The 17,515-nt window shown below is 52.4% G+C and overlaps 1 protein-coding gene across 1 annotated transcript in view; it reads right to left on the reverse strand.

Moving 5' to 3' along the window:
- Nucleotides 1–880: 880 nt before the first annotated feature.
- The window catches only part of LHX4 (LIM homeobox 4), a 46,764-nt gene continuing 30,129 nt past the window's right edge, over nucleotides 881–17,515 (reverse strand). The window contains exons 3-6 of the mRNA XM_043568332.1: nucleotides 13,195–13,397; nucleotides 8,513–8,667; nucleotides 7,998–8,169; nucleotides 881–5,824 (exon numbers count right to left, since the gene is read on the reverse strand). Of these exons, the coding sequence (XP_043424267.1) occupies nucleotides 5,430–5,824; nucleotides 7,998–8,169; nucleotides 8,513–8,667; nucleotides 13,195–13,397 (925 nt within the window). The 3' untranslated portion in view covers nucleotides 881–5,429. The remainder of the gene's footprint in view (nucleotides 5,825–7,997; nucleotides 8,170–8,512; nucleotides 8,668–13,194; nucleotides 13,398–17,515) is intronic.

A 17,515-nucleotide genomic window follows, 5' to 3' on the forward strand; every position in this document is an offset into this window, starting at 1 on the left:
TCTTCCACCAAACAAAACTAATCACTAATGGAAAAGCACTCTGGCTTCTCCTAGATGGAGCCCTGGCTCTGAAGAAATGCAAGGACTTCAATTTTTTTTTTTTTTTTTTTGATGAAAGAAGCTTGTGTTCCTTTTTCCATTCCAGCTAACATAACCCTGCATGCTGATAAAGCCTCTTGCAGAGAAGAAATCTGAATGAAGATTTTTCTAGAAAAGCTTGTTAAGGAGCCCTGATGACTCTGATGAGGTGTTTCTATCCCTGTGTCCACCTCTCACCCAACTATAAATGTTTGCACATACTTTCTCTAGGGACAAAGTGTGTAAGGGTGAACGGCTTCTAAAATGCAACAGGACTGGGGCCCCTGGGTGGCTCGGTTGGCTGAGCGTCCGACTTTGGCTCAGGTCATGATCTCACGGTTTGTGAGTTCAAGCCCCGTGTCAGGCTCTGTGCAGACAGCTCGGAGCCTGGAGCCTGCTTCGGATTCTGTGTCTCCCTCTCTCTCTGCCCCTCCCCTGCTCATGCTCTGTCTCTCTCTCTCTCTCAAAAATAAATAAATATTAAAAAAATAAATAAAATAAAATGCAACAAGACAAACATTAACTAAGATCCTGTGGTCAGTGGGTTTTCCCTGCCCATCCCTAAGTCGTGGAGCAGAAGACTGGGCCCCAGAAAACTGCTATTCGAAAAACCAGAGCACTTCCTGTAATCAAACCTTTATCGAGCACTTCTGGTATTCATGGCTGTGAGTAGTTCATTCTGAGTTGTATTTTGGGTTTCGTTTTGGTGGTGAAAGGGTCCCACGTCAGCTCAGCCTTTTGTTCTAATTATATCAAGAGAAAAAACGTCCGGAGAACCAAATGAAAAGCAAGACACATCAGCTTCTAAAGAATTTCCATATTTATTGGACATAGTGTTACCATACACATCTCATGCCAACACACAGGAGGCATAGACAGACAAACGCACCAACTTCTGTGTTCCAAAGTCACATGGCAATAAATAAGGATGGGTGGGTCCTTTTTTTTTTTTGTCTTTTTCTTTTTCTTTTTTTTTTTCCAGGAAATGAGGCTTCATTTCTTTTTAACTGTACAAAATTTACACTGCAAAGGGTGAGGGCAACAATCCAGAGCTTAGGGGATCTGGGGCTTGGAGGTCTGAACGCAAGTCCAGAGCCGCTTTCTGGGCCCCCGCAGCCCTGAAGCCACGTGTTTGGCTGAACACAGTCCTCAAGCGGGGAAGTACAAACGATTCTTGTCTCTAGGTGGGCAGCAGACGAGAGTGGGGGTGTCCTTCTCTGTCCACCTGTGCTCTGCCTCCCTAAGGGAAGGAATGCTTGGCGCACCTCCCAAACCTGCAGCTGTCCCCTCACCGGAGCTAGCAGCATGAAACTGTGCTTTCCGTGTGGTCCTACCAAGCAGTGTGTGAATGGGATGGCTTTGCTGCGCTCTCTCTTTTTGGCTCCAGTCACCATGGTAGAGCAGTGGGAGCAACTACTGCGAAAAGGGCCAATGGACCAATCCAAGAAAGAGAGAGCCAGTGATGTGCTTTTTATTCAGCTTCAGCATGCCCAGAGCCCTTCAGCAGCAGGCAATAAAACAAAACTCATTTCCGCTTAATTGAATTTTTCTTCATCTCACGGTTTCCAATTTTTAAAGTGCAATGTTTCAAAATGAGCCACCTCGGTCCTTCCAGACCCTGCTGGCTAAGGAGGTATGGTCATTATTTCCGTGGTTATAACCGAGTTGTCAGTAGTGGTGCGTGGGAGGGGTTACATGGGAGCGAGGGTGCCAGACAGCACACTGTCATGGGGCCCTTTCGCGGAGCTGAAGCCTTCAAGCCCCTCCTGCGAGGAGGCAGTCGTTTCAAAACAACCAGCTTGAGCTTCAGAGGCATTAGTGTCTTTTGTTCCACAGATTTCTTAGACTTTTTGCAATGGGAACTTAACTATGAAGATCTGATGGCCCCAGTAATCTTACTAGGTTTCATGTTTTACTCTGGCAAGGAAACAAAAACAAAACAAAACAAAACAAAACAAAAAACACAAAGTTTTAGAGACACTCTCGAATGCTTTTCTTATGTCTTAATGTTGTTCTCTTCCCCTGATGTTTTACTGCGCTAGGCTGCAGGAATCATGTTAACCAGTATGTAGTTTTCATTTTACATTATATCCGTAACTACCAGACGGGGCAAGAAAGAGAAAACGTGAAGACTGAGCCGAGTTTGCCTGAGTCGCCCAGCAAGTCCCTGAAAGGACCCAGGCTTCCCAGCGACGTGATTTACCCAGAGGGCCAGCTTCACCCTTGGATTTGGTGTTTCCTCTATGCTTCTCTTCTCAGCAAATGTAGATTCTTCCATAGCTCCTCAGGTCCCATTTTTGCTCATACCAGTTACCCCTGGAAACTTGGGGGGGGGAGGGTTTGTTGGTTTGTTTTTCTTCGTGTCTTTAATTTGCTCCTGGATTCAGAAGCCGCCTACCCCTGGGGTCTATCAGCCAAGCGCCGCAGATAATGGTTGCTAGTCAGTTGCTCTCTTAGAGCCAAAGACAGATCCGAATATCGTAAATGCCTTTAGAAGTTCTCGTTTCACTTTAAAAATTCCTATCATTTTAGCCAGGAGGAAACAACCCCCATGTAGCACCTTATACCTCAGTAATGGACTATTACTATAATATTAAACTATTGCCCTCAGGAGCAATGGAGGAGTGCCCTTCAGAGAATCTCAAGGTGATGTTCTATTCTTCTCCCTCTCTGAGCCACAGAAGAGCCAAGGAATAGTGTTCGCCTGCTGCGGCTCACTGATGGCACCGGCCCATCCGTATGCTAACCTCACTTGCAAGGAGATACACTTAAAAGCCGAGGCCTGTTATTGTGGCTGTACTTCTAAATGAGGCACTAATGTTCACTGCTTTCTGGGGAGGTGGCTCTAGGGCACTTCGTTCAAGCTCTCCTGGCTTTCTGGGAGTGCTCCCTCAAGGGTTCTTCAAGCCAGCCAACCCACCAAAACCAAGGAGGCTACTACCACCGGCTGCACTGCTCACTGAGGGCTGCAGGAGACTTCTGTTATTAGTAGGAATGAGGACAGCGTCCATTCTTCCACCAGCGGATCAGGAGTGAGCATGATGAACTCACGTACAAAAACAAAAACGGGTCAACTTCAGGTGATCTTAAAAGCCCAATGTCATACAGAGGGGGGCATGTCTCTAAAGAGTCCGCCCTCCCTGCACTGTGCTCACCAAAAATACGAAGTGCCTCTGAGATCGTGTGAGATACTAGGCCAAACAGTCCAGCCGAGATAGTGGTCTGGGTGGGACGGTGTGTCACTGGTTCGTCGCCCAGCACCGTCTCCTCTGTATGGTGAGCAGCCGGCTAAGAATCGTGTGTTTAAGCAGCCGTCCTCCAAAGAGACAGTTGTGTCTTCCTTTCCTTCACGTGGCTTATCAGCTTGCATGTGTGCCCCTGCCCCCACTGCCAGGGCTCACACTACTCGGGGATTCCCAGCAGCGGAATTGGCTAGGCGTAATACACCAGCATCCCTACACCTGGAGCCTCCGGACGTCTACATTTGTAGACTCTCCAAGCAAAACTGACAGCAATTGCAGCACCCCACAAAATAAGGGTACAAAATCCAAATGGAGCAGAGAAAACGTGGCATGAAGGCTGATCCCAGGAATTTACTGACTAGGTATTTTAAAGAAGCTGGACGGACCTCAGTTTCGTTCCTGGAAAGGAATTTACAATAGATGCAGCAGCCAAAGAGGAAGTGTTTTTTGTCTACCATTAGCCCGCCTACCACGTGCCTAAACCCTGTGGTCCTCAAAAGGTGACGAACCGTCCACAGGAGGAGGGGCCCTTTGGATCTCTGGCCCCATCCCTTCAGTGGAAGAAAGGCAATGCCGTGTCACCCTCTCCTGCTCTCTGATCTTAAGAAAATGGAGGCCGGAAGCCAGAAGAAGCAAACCAGCATTTCCCAAGGGTACTGGGAGAAATCCTGCCTAGCTAAATCCCAGCGTGCACCGGACAACTTCCTGATGGACAGAGGTGGAGGTGAGGTGCGTAACACCAGGCACTTCCCACAGAAGTGCAGGCTGCCGCAGGGGTGCAGCTGAAGCAGGGGTCGGCCTCGCCCTCTGGGTGATGGGCTAGAACAAACCTGCAGGCTGAGAGTCCACACAGCCACTGGCTGGAGAGCTCTGCCTCTCTGAGCACAGGCCTGGAGCACCAGCAGCCCAGAAACCGGCGGCCCGAGGACCACTTGGAACCCTTTGGACGATCTTAGGGCTGCTCCCTAGTGATCCCTCCCAACCAAGAGAGGCCGAAAAGCATTACTAGTTCTTGCAAGATACCAAAACCATCCAACCGAGCTGGCTACCATGGTGGCAAAATCTCTCCTTTTTAAGGGGCTGGGAAGGGTTGGCTGCAGCTGGGGTGGGCTTGCAACCTCATCTACAGCAACTCCCGCAAACAGACTCCGTGTCATTTCAGCCTACAGGATGGGGAGCGCTGGGAGGCGGCCTGCTGACCCGGCTAAGCGGACCGCACACTCTCACTGATTGTCGTTCTGTTCTCTCCGCATTTTAGCTTTGATCACTTTGTACCCCTCAGCCTGTCTTGTGGAATAAATGATAACGAGCAAATTAAAAAGGCACACTGTGCACTGAGGGGACTCGTCGGGCAGTCACTGTGATGGTCCAGGGCCACTCAGCTCCGGCCTGAGTCACCTGCAAGGAAAACCACTTCTTGCCATCAGGGATTCAGTGACAGGGATGGGGTTTCTTTAAAACCAAAACTGAGAAGTGTTGTCTGCCTTGGACTTCTGGGCAGGGAAGAAGTCACATTTCTCACAGCAAAAAAAAGAAGAAGAAGAAGGGGACATGTATTCAATATCAAACGGTGGCCATCAAAGTTTTCACTGACCTTTAATAAGTGGCTTTTTATTTTTCAAAATTAGAGTTCAATAGGGTGGTCCAGAAATCACTTTTATTATACTCGAGGGCCGTGATGCCTCTGCCTCAGGAATCTCAGTTCTGGTGAGAGCAGTGGTTCGGGAAACATCTCACGAGACACACCAGTCGGAGCAGAGTTCCCAAAGGCCAAGGTGGCCTGACAGTCACCTCGTGCTCCCAAGCACTGAGCAGCCAAAGCCTGTAAGCAGGGCAGGGGGCAGGGGAGGAAGCCGCCAAGCAGCACCCTAGCGCTCTAGGCTGTGCGCCCCTGTGCCGTGTTCTGAAAGGAGGCAGTGTTCCCACCACTTCCCCAGGATAACAGTGCCCTAGTGTGGTCTCTCGACCGCCTAGGGATCAGCGGAGGACTTCCATTGAAAATAATGGAAATTCACATTGGTGCACTTTTGATCCTTAAAAGGCAAGTCTCTTTCGATCCTTGAAGATATTCTCTCAAGCCAGGACGGGTAGGGTGGGGAGGAGAGATGTTTAAAAAGGAGGATGATCCATTTCATCGAGCCAAGAGGCTGGGCTAGTTGGAAAGTCGGGGTAGCCTACACTGCTTCCTGTGGAGATGTCAGAGGTGGGTCCCCCAGCCATGGCTCTCAGCGTCTGGCTTACTCCCTGCCCTGCGTGCGCAATGACGCCCAAATTACTGTCCACCGTGTAATCCAGCCCATTGAGCAAAGGAGCGTGGGATGGCAGGGACGATATGGAGGATGGAGACTGGGGGATTCCATAGGGGCTCCCATCCCTCAAGTCCTGATAGGATTGTCCTGTCCCGTCCATGGAGAAGCTCCCATTCATTAACTGTCCGCCTGTAACGTCCCCCACGTTGCCATAAATCCTATTGGTGTGGCCAAGTTCTGAGAGAATTTGATCCTCTGTGGACAAAAGAACGGAGATTTATTGTCAGCCGCCAGGACTCCAGTGGTCCCTGTTCTTCACAACCTAGGAATACACATGACCAAGAAAGAAGCCCAAGGACGGCAGCTGCCTCGCTGCCGTGCATGAGTCAGACACCAACGTGTCACCCACAGACTGACCCGCATCAGGGGGGAAAATAAGAAACACCTGCAGAGACTAAATGCAGATCCCAGAAGACTGGACAAATGTTTGGGGAGTTTGTTGGTCCCATGGTGCTCATGTACTAAGATGGCTACAGTAAAGAATAGGAATGCCTGAGGTTTGTGGGTCATATGTTATCAACCTTACCAATGGAAACTACATGCTGACAGGATTTAATATGAAAGCTTTCAAGCTGAGAAAAGGGTTGGTTTGGTTGGTTGGGAAAGAAGCAGGCCCATGTGGTAAGGATAGCTGAGGACCACTCTTAGGCATGTGTACGAAAATCCTTCTGTTCCACCTGGAAAAGAGGTTCAACAGCAAAGGACTTGGTTTCTCTCTCTATCGAATAAGCTCTTCACTGGGGACAAAGTGTTGACGTGAGGAAGGCAAATGGTCCTTCTTGTTTTTTGATGAATTTCATTAAGGGTTTCTAATGGAATCTGTGCTACCTAGAAGAATTCACCTCTCCAACAGAGGTGAGCACTTTTAGTCTTAAGAAATGAAGAGTTCTATAATTACCCAGAGAGACCCCTGACGTGTCAACCTGGGGACCCAGCTGCACCCAACAGAAAAGAGCTACAAAGCAAGACTTAACAATCCTGCCTGCTCCAGACGTTGATTTTGCAGCTCAGATGAGATTAAATGGCTTTCCTAACCCCACCAACAGGACTGGAAGGTGAGCATAGGCCCTTGAGCCCTTCCCAGGGCCCCGCAGGGCAGGCCTCTAGAGTGAGCCACAGTCCTCTCGGGGCATCGCGCCCTGGTGGGCAGCTTGTTCTGTCCTCTGCCCCCCAACCTCCTCTTCTGTTCCCACCCCGGGCCTGTGCACCAATTCCCATCAAGCCTCCCCAGAAAGACTTCAACACGCATTCCTTCTGAGGGCCTGCCCTAGGCCTGCCCCCTGCTCCAACCTGAAAATGCGAAGGGGCGAGGAGAACTCATGCCCTTTAAAAGGAAGCAGAGAGACGAAGTCTCAGCTCCACTGGAAAACAGCCATTACTTGGCCTTTTGCCCATACCTGTCATCCGATATGGCAGGGCCCTCTGTGGGGGCCACAGGCTCGCTGTGGGGACAGTCATGTCTCCGACTATAAAACTGTGCTGAGCTTCCCCCAGACACATGCACGGTCAGCTGTGTTCACTGAACCCCACAACACCACTGTGAGGTGGGCAAGGACGCAGTTCATCCCCATTTACAGAGGGGGAAACTGAGGCTCAAGAAAAGTGAATCGGCTTGAGAGAGCCACAATCAGCAACCAGACTTCCAACCCCCAGCTCCCTACTCTTTCTATCCACCCACGACAGAAGACCTTCCACAGCTGAGGACTCAGTACATGAGAACAGCTACGGCTTTTTGCAAACAACCTCCGGATCCGAAACATGCAGGAATTTGCAATTTTGCTGATGCACAAATCTGAATGTAGCGCATGCTGCGAAGCTTATGTGCAGGGGACAGGATGAAGTGAGCAGTGGGGGAAGGGATTTCAGAAGCGAGGCCTGCCCCCTTCTCACAGGCACTCACAGTATTGACTTCCCAGGGCGTGGGGCCTATGGAGCATGTCCTCCCCAACCACCACCAGGAAAGGAGAGAGGGGTCACTCTAGGGGATCCCGGGAGGGAGGCCCGTGCCCCTGCAGAGGAGGGAAATGCAGGGCTGAGACACAGCGGTCTGTTTACGGTTCCCCCGGGCTGGTGAGAGAGAGCCCCAGTCAGCAGGAAAGGAGGGGAGGCCTTGGGGCCCACGGGCCTAGGGAACCCGGCTTCCACATTTCAGCAGCAGAGCTCTCTTGTTCCCTACTCCTTGTCCCACTGACGCGGCCTCCACCATCCCCACCACCGCCCCCCTCCTTTGCTGCGAGTCGCAGGGAAGAGCCTATGTGCTGGAGGCAGCCGTCAAGGCCTCAAGAAAGATCCCTCCTGAGCGTCAAGAATTACTGTTTCCCAGGGGCCTTTCCTAAGGCCTCGGCCTCGCCCCTCCAGCCCTGCTCACCTCGGAAGCTCAGCTCACTGTCACTAACCCCACAGTCCTCGGCAGAACTCTCCTTCTCCTGCTTGCTGCCTCCCCGGCTCCTCTTGACGCTCTTATAGAACTGCCCCCAGCGATGCCGCCCCGCGTCCTTCTTCAGGCGCTTCTCCTTGGCCCTTCTGTTCTGAAACCAAACCTGCCGCACAAGCAGAAGGGACACACTCAGGGGGTGTCCGCCACAAACCCAGAGCCCCCAGGGTCCCCAGGACAGGCAGCTGGAGCCAGGCCCTGAAGCCTCCGTGGAGTTCAGGGCCAGGAGGGTGATGTGTCCACGACTCCCTCTGCCTGGGCCTCAGGACTCTGTCCCTGTTTCCACAAGCTTCCCAGGGTCACGGCCCGAAGCCCAGCTCCCCGGGTGCGCCCTGAGCCTCGCCCTTGTAGCGTGTAGAGGGCACAGGACACCGGGGCCCTGTCCCAGGCCCAGCAGGAGGGCGCAGGCCTGGGGCCCCGAGAAAGCAGAGGAGGCCAGGGCGTCTCACCTGTACGACCCTCATGTCCAGGCCAGTCTCCGAGGACAGTTGCTCCCTCACGTGCCGGGCAGGCTTGGGGGAGTTCTTGTAGGCGTTCTTTAACGTCTCCAGCTGCTTGGCTGTGATGGTGGTCCGGGGCCGCTTCGCTCCGGCCTCAGAGTCATCTGCGGTGAAGACCACTCCTTACAGGGCTCTGCCTGCCCGAAGCGGCGGGGGCTCGTCCCCCTTCCTCCTCTCCTCACGCAGCCCTGCCCGCCGTGGGCAGAGCCGCGGGCCGGAACGGTGAACGACAGAGTGGCACGGTCCCCACCCCCACGGAGCCCTCTCCTCACCACGGGCCCTCCCGACTCACAGGAACATGAGGACAACAGTCCCTCCCTCAGCTCCCCACCCTTCTCAGTCCCCCGGGGCTCCCACCAGACCCAAGGTGCGCAATTCCATGCGCTTCCCTGTCCTGGCAAACACTCTGATTGGACGTCCCTGTGGATCCGTAGCTGGGCTGTGAAGGCGAATGAGCCAGGGTGGGTGAAGTGCATTCTGGGCCGCCCCAGACGCCCCTGCCCCCTCCTGCCCGCAGGCCCCTTCCCGGTGGCCTCCCTGGGCTCAGCGGGGGTGACCCCTAAGCGGTGTTCATCAATTATGGGTCAGAACGCGTGAGCGGGTTGTAATGTCAACCGAGAACCTTTCGAGGAAGTAGGACGGATGGGCTGAGACGGGACAGATGAGGGCAAGCATCGCTTCCGGGACTTGCTTAGTGCTCACTGTTTGAATAGGTGTGGTGAGCTGAAAGGTAAAATGAGTTCCTTACTCTGGGTCACAGCCCAAATTTTTAGAAGACCACCGGTCTAAAGAGTGCTCAGGACAACATACTGGTGGATCAGCCTTCAGTGGATTCTGAGCAGAATACTGTTAGAGGCTGGTTTGTTCAGTCAGGCACAGAGGCACCCGGGTGCAGTCAGCAGCACACAGCCAAGTGCAGACGGCTCATCTCCTCTCCTGGCACTAGACTTACACCCATCCTCTCTGCATGGCATCCCCGAGTCAGCAAAGAGTAGGTCAGCCACCGTGTCCCTGGCTCTCTGGGTTTTCTGTGCTTCCTCCTCTGTGTGTCCTATAAGATGTCTCTACTACATTCCCACCCTGTTTCTCTCTTCCTTCTTTCCCATTCAAGAAAACCCTCTCTTAGGAACAACAATAAGCCAATGTTTGCTAAGCACTTACTATGTGCCTGGTGTGATCTGAGAACTCTGTGTGCATTCAGTGCTCACGACAGTTCTGAAAAGGTTTTCTTGCAGCCCAAAGACTTGGGCTCAAGACTTGTTGAGTCGAGTGAGTGATGTGGGCGAGTTACCTCTCCACTCCGAAGCCTGGGGCAATGCCATCTGCCCTAAGTTGGGCAGCGTGTTGTACAGCCCAAGTCCACACTGCAGTCATGCACACAGCAGAGGGAGGACGAAGTCCCTTGTCCTCTCTTCTCCTTGGGCTGTTTTCTCCTCTAGCAGAGCTATTATCGTCCACAACCCCCTGCCACCCCATCCCTCCCTTGGAGCCCTGGATCCAAAGAGAAAGGCTTTTAGAGCCATCATGGGAGAAACTGAGGAAAGCCTCCAAAACTCTCTATATTTCAAACTCTGTTATAAGGAATCAATCCCTTCTGCCCATATTTACAGAGATAACAGCATGCCAGCGTTTGATGCCAGTATGAAATAGTGCACTTTAAAAATACCTGTATAGGCTTTAGATATAAAATTTGAAATCATAAAACCATCAGAAAATTTTAATTCATCAAGAATTGCCTAATTTTTAAATAAGCTGGCCTCGTGATTTAGAAATTGTTGTCACCATGGCTAGATGGCAGTGCCACTGGGATATACCCGTCATCCTGGGCTGGTGGCACACTGGGATATACCCGTCATCCTGGGCTGGTGGTGCCACTGGGATATACCTGTCATCCTGGGCCGGTGGCCCCTCTGTTCAGAACTGCTGTCTACGTCCATAGGACTTCCTTCTTGCGATTATGGGAACTATTATGCTGTTATTTTAACATTCACTGTTATTATAATTTAAAATCTTTTTTATATCCTATAACAATGTCATCCAAGTATTCATTAAGTAGTGGTGGCAGTGCTCATGCTGAAAAATGTACCCAAAAATCAATAACTTTGGTACGGAAGTTAAATGTGATAAAACGCTATGAGGAAGGCCAAGCGAGACCATGATATCCTAGGCTGTTAATTTAGGAGAGAGCATTCTGCAAGGTATTAGAGATAGTGCTGAGAAAATAAAAAGTAGCATTAAGGCAAAGATACACTTCACCGGTTATGGATTTATGTGCTTCCAGAATACATCCCCCCCTCCTACTTTTTACATTAATTCCTATGGGAAAATTAGTCTTAAAATATGTTAGTTTTGAATTATGCAGGGTCTCCTAGCACTTGTCCTCGGCATAAAATGCAACCTCATTATATTGAAAATGCAAATATCCAGGGAGATGTAACAAATGAACAAAATCATTCACACTAAGGTACAAATAGCTGATATTAGGTCCTTTGTGTAGCACGAGGAAGGGAACTGTAAGCCTGAAAGAGGGTTTAGATTAGCAAGGAGGAATTAAAACATAAAAAAAAAAAAAAAAAAAAAAAAAAAAGCCAAATGTCCCAAAGCAGATAAAGGTCCCCTGCTGCACTAAGGATCACTCAGATTTCACAGGATGGGCTGGGCCCTGCCCACCAACAGCCAGAGGCAGGAGGAACACGTCAGGAATGCTGTGTAACCTTCTGCTATTTGAAAACCTACAGCAGATCTCACCTCCCTGCTTGTTCGTCTTCCTCGCTGGTCTCACCCTCCTTCAGCATCCCGTTCCACAAGCCTCATCCTATTTAACCCTCAGGAAACAGCTCCATGTGGCAGGTGCTGTTCCCCGTCTCCTACTGACCCTACTGAGCTGAGAAGCCAAGGCTCAACCAGTTACACGGCTGGCCAGGGGACCCCCACGTTAGTGACTGAGCAGCAATGCCCACCAGCCTCTGATGCCAAATCCAGAGTCTTACAGAGGTCTTCTATGGCACAAATGATCCTTGATGAAAAGTGTGCACCTGTCATTCTTGCCTCCCCAGCTAAGTCTCCCCCTCCTCTGGAACCATCCCCAGCAGCGGTGGATGCCAGGCCGTGGATGCTCAGGGTCTAAACAAGGCCTCTGATGAGGAGAAGCAGCCGCCCGCCTGGAGGGAGCTCATGCAATTCTTAGTATCTCTGGGGAAGGGCATCAGAGGTCCAAAGGCAGCTGGGATCTCTGAGTCCATCTGCCTTGATGGTTTATCCCCGACAAGATGCCCTAATCTTCTATGACATCAGAATCGATTCCAAAGCTCTGGGAGAAGAGAGAGGACGCCCCTGACTCCAGCACCCCTGCGGTGCCTTCCTGCCTGCCTCCCACCAAAGCCGGCTGCCTCACCAAAAGGGCCTCTGTACCTCTGCCTCCTCACCACCACAAAACCCTCACTTGAAACCGTGGTTACTGGGCAGAAAAATCAGTTTCTCCATGTATGGATCAGATCTATATAACACACATGTGCCAGGAAAGATCTAGAAGGAGATGCATGAAATTTGTTGTTGCTTTGCTTTTTGTTTTTTGGGTTTTTGTTTTCATCAAGCCCAGAGCTGTCCAGAGCTGCTTTTTGCAGTCACACCCTCAGTTGATAAAGATTCTAGTCAAAGGCAAATGGCCTTGATGTTTTGTGAATTTTGTGCATCTGAGATCCCCCAGGCTGCGTTTGGCCAAATGCCAGATCTGGAGCCAGGGCGAAGGGCACACCACCTGGGGGCCCAACTGTGAGTGAGGAGCCTGAGGTGGGGCTACAGGAGACGGGGAGTCAGGCTTGGCCTTTCTGAGGGTTCAGAGCTGTCTAGGCCCCAGAGCAGCCACTGCCTTGGCTGACCATGTGAGGGCAGGTTTTCCAGGTGTGGCGACCACGTGCTGGGTGGGGCCTGACATCAGCCTCAGCCTTGCAGGGGTCTCTGCCGAAGACCCTGGACAATGGCCCTGAGGGGGCTGGGGGAAGGGGAGGTGGATGGGAAGTTATATGGCAGATTGGAGCCTCCCAAGGTGCAGACTCGCTGAGCGCTTGATCCTGCATCAGGGACTTCGGGAGACTCAAGGAAGGGGGAGACCCTGCCCTCGACAAGCCTGAGGTCTGACAGGGGAAACAAGACAGTTGACTGAAATAGAAGCTGACTTGGGCCAACACTAGTGCTCTCACTCAGTGAGGCCTTGGAGGCGTGGGAGTGCGGAGGAACACGTGAACCCCAATACCCAAGGCAGATGAGCAGCCCCAGTGTCCACTGGGAGACAGCGCCCCCTCCCAGGCCCACCCCAGGCAAGGAGCCACCGACACGAAAAGCACGCGGCCCCTGGCTGTTCTTAAGCCACCAAGCAGTGGAGGGGACAGCACGCTCTCGCTGACCAGAACCTGATCGGTGAAGCCAGCGGGTGCGAAAGGGTGGGGGGTGTGGAGAATGAACCGTCCTGCAGAGATCTGGGGATGCTTCTCCGAGGAGGCAGGGCGCCAGCGAGCAGGGCTCCAAGGGAGCAGGGCCCCTCCAAGGGATTGGCCACCAGGACCGGGGAGGAGCGGGCAGCGGGCGGCCCCGGGGCAGAGGTCGGGGCGGGGCAGGGGTGGGGGGAAACTCACCGTTCTGCTTGGCCGTCTCGTAGTCCTCCTTGCACACCAGCCGCCCGTCCTCCATGAGGTAGAACTCGTCCCCCGTGGCCAGCTGCCGGTTGCAGATGATGCAGGCGAAGCAGTGCAGGTGGTAGACGAAGTCCTGCGCCTTGCGCACCACCTGGGTCGGGGGGATGCCCTGCTGGCAGGCCGTGCATTTTGTGCCGAAGCGCCTGTCAAGGCAGCAGGAAGGGACTGGAGCTCAGTGTGTGTGTGGGGGGGGTGTCTGGCTGCCCCCCCACTTCCTATCATATCAGCCCCTCTCCTGCCCACCGCTCTGCGGTGTCCATTGGCGTCAAAGCCTGGGCCACCCGGTGCTTACCATCCGGTCCCCTCTGTCTCTGGCTAGCCTCATTGCTCTGTGCCCCGGGCTCTTTCCCCACAAAATGAAGAGGCCGGATCAGAGCCAGTCTCCCGTGCCTCTTCCGAGCTGACAAGCCAGGGGCTCCCGCATGCCCGGTTAATAGCCCTCTGGGCCCCCTCTGAGCAGGCTGTTTCACCCTCCACATCCTGGTCTTTGTATGGTGAGGCCTAGAGGACCAGCACCACGGGGCCACTGTGTGTGTTCACGGGCTGGTGTGCAAAAAGCATCCAGCTAGCACCTCTTTATGCTCTCGCAAGAGGAGCCAGGAGACAGCACGTGCCAGCGTCCGTGCTGGAGTTCTGGAGAAACTTGACTTTGGCAGCAGGAGCAGGGATCTCCCGAAGGCTTCTCTGTCCTGCCTCTCCCCTCTGTCTGGCACACGCCAAAGCTCTCCATGCCAACCGCCATCCCCTACCCATGTACAGCCCCTGAAATGCGCCGGTCTGAGGTGGTCCCAGGAATCTGCATGTTCACACCCCTATGCCATTCAGGACAAGGAGTCTACAGACCTCTGCACAGTGCTGCTGTGGCCCTCTCCTTGGTCTACACCTTTCTGGACCAGCACTGAGGCGAGAGGAAGGCACCTACCGCCACCCTGGGCCAAGGGCGGGAGGGCGGGAGAAGCAGACACATTGAAAATATAGTCCAGTGGGGTCATTTAAGCCTCCTTCCCACGCTGCCCCCAGACATGGAGCCTCGCCGGTGATCATGGAGGCCAGAGGGGAATCTGGGGCCAGTGTAGACATGGGTGATGAAGGGGGTGCTCCACTACAGGTGAGTCTTCCCTCCTTCAGGAGGGAGGCGGGAGGGGTTGGAGAGGCAGGGGCAGAGTTTAAAACAGCAATCAACCTAATTATTCATGACATTTCACACAGCAGAACTTTATCTTCTTCAGGATGAAAGACTTCGCCTAATGGATCTGGGGAAGGTTTGATTTTAATGGTCCTTTTAACTAATGCTTATAGGCAGCCTGATTTCCCCTGAAAGGACAGTACATATTTCATCCACATTAATACCAAATAAATTAATTATGGTCATGGCTATCATGATGAATCCCAGATTAATGCAGAATGATGGGTCTCTTATGCAGTAATGATACCTGCTGGGGGGCTGCAGGGGCCTGGAGCAGGCGTGGCCAGCTGTGGTTTCAGAAGCTCCCCTCCCGGGAACAGTGTCACAGAGAGAGAAGTGGGGGGGTCTCTAAGTCTAGAAGTGTGGCCCAGGGGACTGCTTTTCTGAGATGAGGTCTGAGAAGGGTGTTGCGGTGTGAGGGGCTGGGGCATCTGGCTTGGAAGGACCCCAGACCCCTGAACTCCTGGAAAGTCTCTTGGTGTGGCGAGGAGGAGGTGGAGGGGGGACTGTGGGTGGCACAGGAGCAGACCTCCAGAGCAGATGTTCTTAGCCCGAGGCAAACCACCCCAGAGTCATTCAAATTTGTGCATCATGAGGGGTTTCATCAGATTCTCAAAGGGGCACAGGATCCAGGAAAGGAGAGTTAACATTTGTTGAATGAATAAATCAGCAAATAGAGACCCATGCTTTTAGAGGATGTACACGGAGATGCTAAATCTGAGGATGGAGAACAAAGTATACTGTCACGTCTAGAAAGTTCTACACCTCCCAGAACACCTGTGAAACCAGCCTTCTTCAACAACTGCTGTCTAACCAGGTCATTTGTGTTAAAGGGGCAGGTAGGCAGGCACCCGGTTGTATCCTGTGTGAGTATGTGCTTGTGTGCGTGTGCGTGTGCGTGTGTGTGTTGGAGGGACAAAGAGAAAGGAAGCCTGTGTGTATATGTGTTACTAGAGTGTGTTTTCAAAATGCCTGCAGTTTGTGTATCTTGTCCCGACCAATTCACACTCCCTGGAAGCCCTCCCACATAAAACACTAAGAGTCCAGTGTCCAAATCCTTTGCTGCAGATGCTGGAGCCACAGCAGCTCCAGAGAGTTCTCCAGACACCAAGTCTGATCTTGTTGAGGCGAGGAGCGCTAAGGGGAGGCTCCAGAACACAGTGAAGACCCCCAGTGGCAGTGCCCTGGGAGAGGACCACGTCTCTCTCACCACTAAGAAGCAGACCGTGGCTTTCAGTAACCAGAGCCCCAGAGACATGAAAGATAACGGGGGTATAAATTTAATCTACATACCGACAGTGATTCATGCATAAGGGTGGCAAGTGCACAAGAAAAATGAAAAATAAATGGACTTTCCCACCAGCGTTTTTTAGCAATTGAAGCAATTTTCCTGATTGTGGGATTTATACCGATGGTAAGTGGAAGTTGCTCCTTATTACCTTCCTCCCCTGGAGCACAGCCAGCAGGATCCTCGATGAGGGGACTATGGGCACCCCCTTAACCTGCAGGGCTCCCAGAGCGCCAAGGGGCACCCCCGCCACCTGCTGGTCAGAATCCGTGGCCCCAGAGAAAGGTGCTGCCTTGTTGGAGAGGGAGGGTAGTGAGGACACTGTCCCCGAGCTCCCAGAGCTTAGACCAGCCGGGGTCACAGAGGAGACAGCCGTGCCTGGATAAGCTGGATGACTCCTTCCGTGACAGGCAATAACGAGACGGCCATAGTTTAGATCCCCTGGTCCAAAATAAGGTAAAACTGTGAGCTTGGCTGCTGAGAGAGGCAATGTCTAACCAACCTGACCACATTTGAAGGACACTAGAGTGGGGGTGGAGCTGGATGCCAGCCAAGGAAGAGGCTTCCTTTTTTTTTTTTTTTTTAATGTTTTACTTATTTTTGAGAGAGAGAGAGAGACACAGTATGAGCCAGGGAGGGGCAGAGAGAGAGGGAGACACAGAATCCAAAACAGGCTCCAGGCTCTGAGCTGTCAGCACAGAGCCTGATGCGGGGCTCGAACCCGCGAACCATAAGATCATGACCTGAGCTGAAGTCAGACGCTTAAGCGACTGAGCCACCCAGGTGCCCCAAGAAAAGGCTTCTGAGAGATTTCGCAGGCAGTACCCCCTTCCTCCTGTCCCCAAGCACCTCCTATGTGCAGGGCCCTGCCTTCTTGCTGCAACCTGCCGTGCCCTGCTCACCAGAAGGACCATCTCTCTGGCCAGGCCTCCAGGGACACCTGGTCTCCCCAGGGAAAGCAGCTAGAGGTGATCCAAATGACAAAGAAAATGCGAGGAAGGACTTACTAATGGCCCAAGTTCCTTTCCTACTCAGACCAACATCACTGGAAATTCTCTTATCCCTGCCCAGCTTGTAGTAGACAGGCAACAAAGACCCACTGAACGAGCAAAGGAATAAACACATGAACTCCTTAAAAAGTGTGTTTGGGGTGGGGCGCCTGGGTGGCTCAGTCGGTTGAGCGTCCAACTTCGGCTCAGGTCACGATCTCGCGGTCCGTGAGTTCAAGCCCCGCGTCAGGCTCTGGGCTGATGGCTCGGAGCCTGGAGCCTACTTCGGATTCTGTGTCTCCCTCTCTCTCTGCCCCTCCCCCGTTCATGCTCTGTCTCTCTCGGTCTCAAAAATAAATAAAACGTTAAAAAAAATTTTTTTTAAAAAGTGTGTTTGGGGGCAACTGGGTGGCTCAGTAGGTGAAGCAACTGACTCTTGGTTTCACCTCGGTCCACGATCTCAAGGTTCGTGAGTTCGAGCCCTGCATCAGGTTCCATGCTGGCAGTGTGGAGCCTGCTTGGGATTCTCTCTCTCTCTCTGCCCCTCCCCTGCTTGTATTCTCTCTCTCTCTCAAATAAATTAAACAAAAAAAGTAAAACAAAACAACAAAAACAAAAAAACAAAACAAAAGTGTGTCTGAACCATCGGGGAAGGACACAGAACACAAGAACTCCTGTCAAAAGCTTTTCCGAGAAAGGACTCAAACCCGGGTTGCAGTGAGGCCACAGTGGACGAAAATACAACTTTGCATCCCGCTTTGTGCCATCATCATGCACATTCGACAGATGTCACCTGCA

This window comes from Prionailurus bengalensis, chromosome E4 (genome assembly GCF_016509475.1).
Source record: "Prionailurus bengalensis isolate Pbe53 chromosome E4, Fcat_Pben_1.1_paternal_pri, whole genome shotgun sequence".
Taxonomy (NCBI): Eukaryota; Metazoa; Chordata; class Mammalia; order Carnivora; family Felidae; genus Prionailurus; species Prionailurus bengalensis.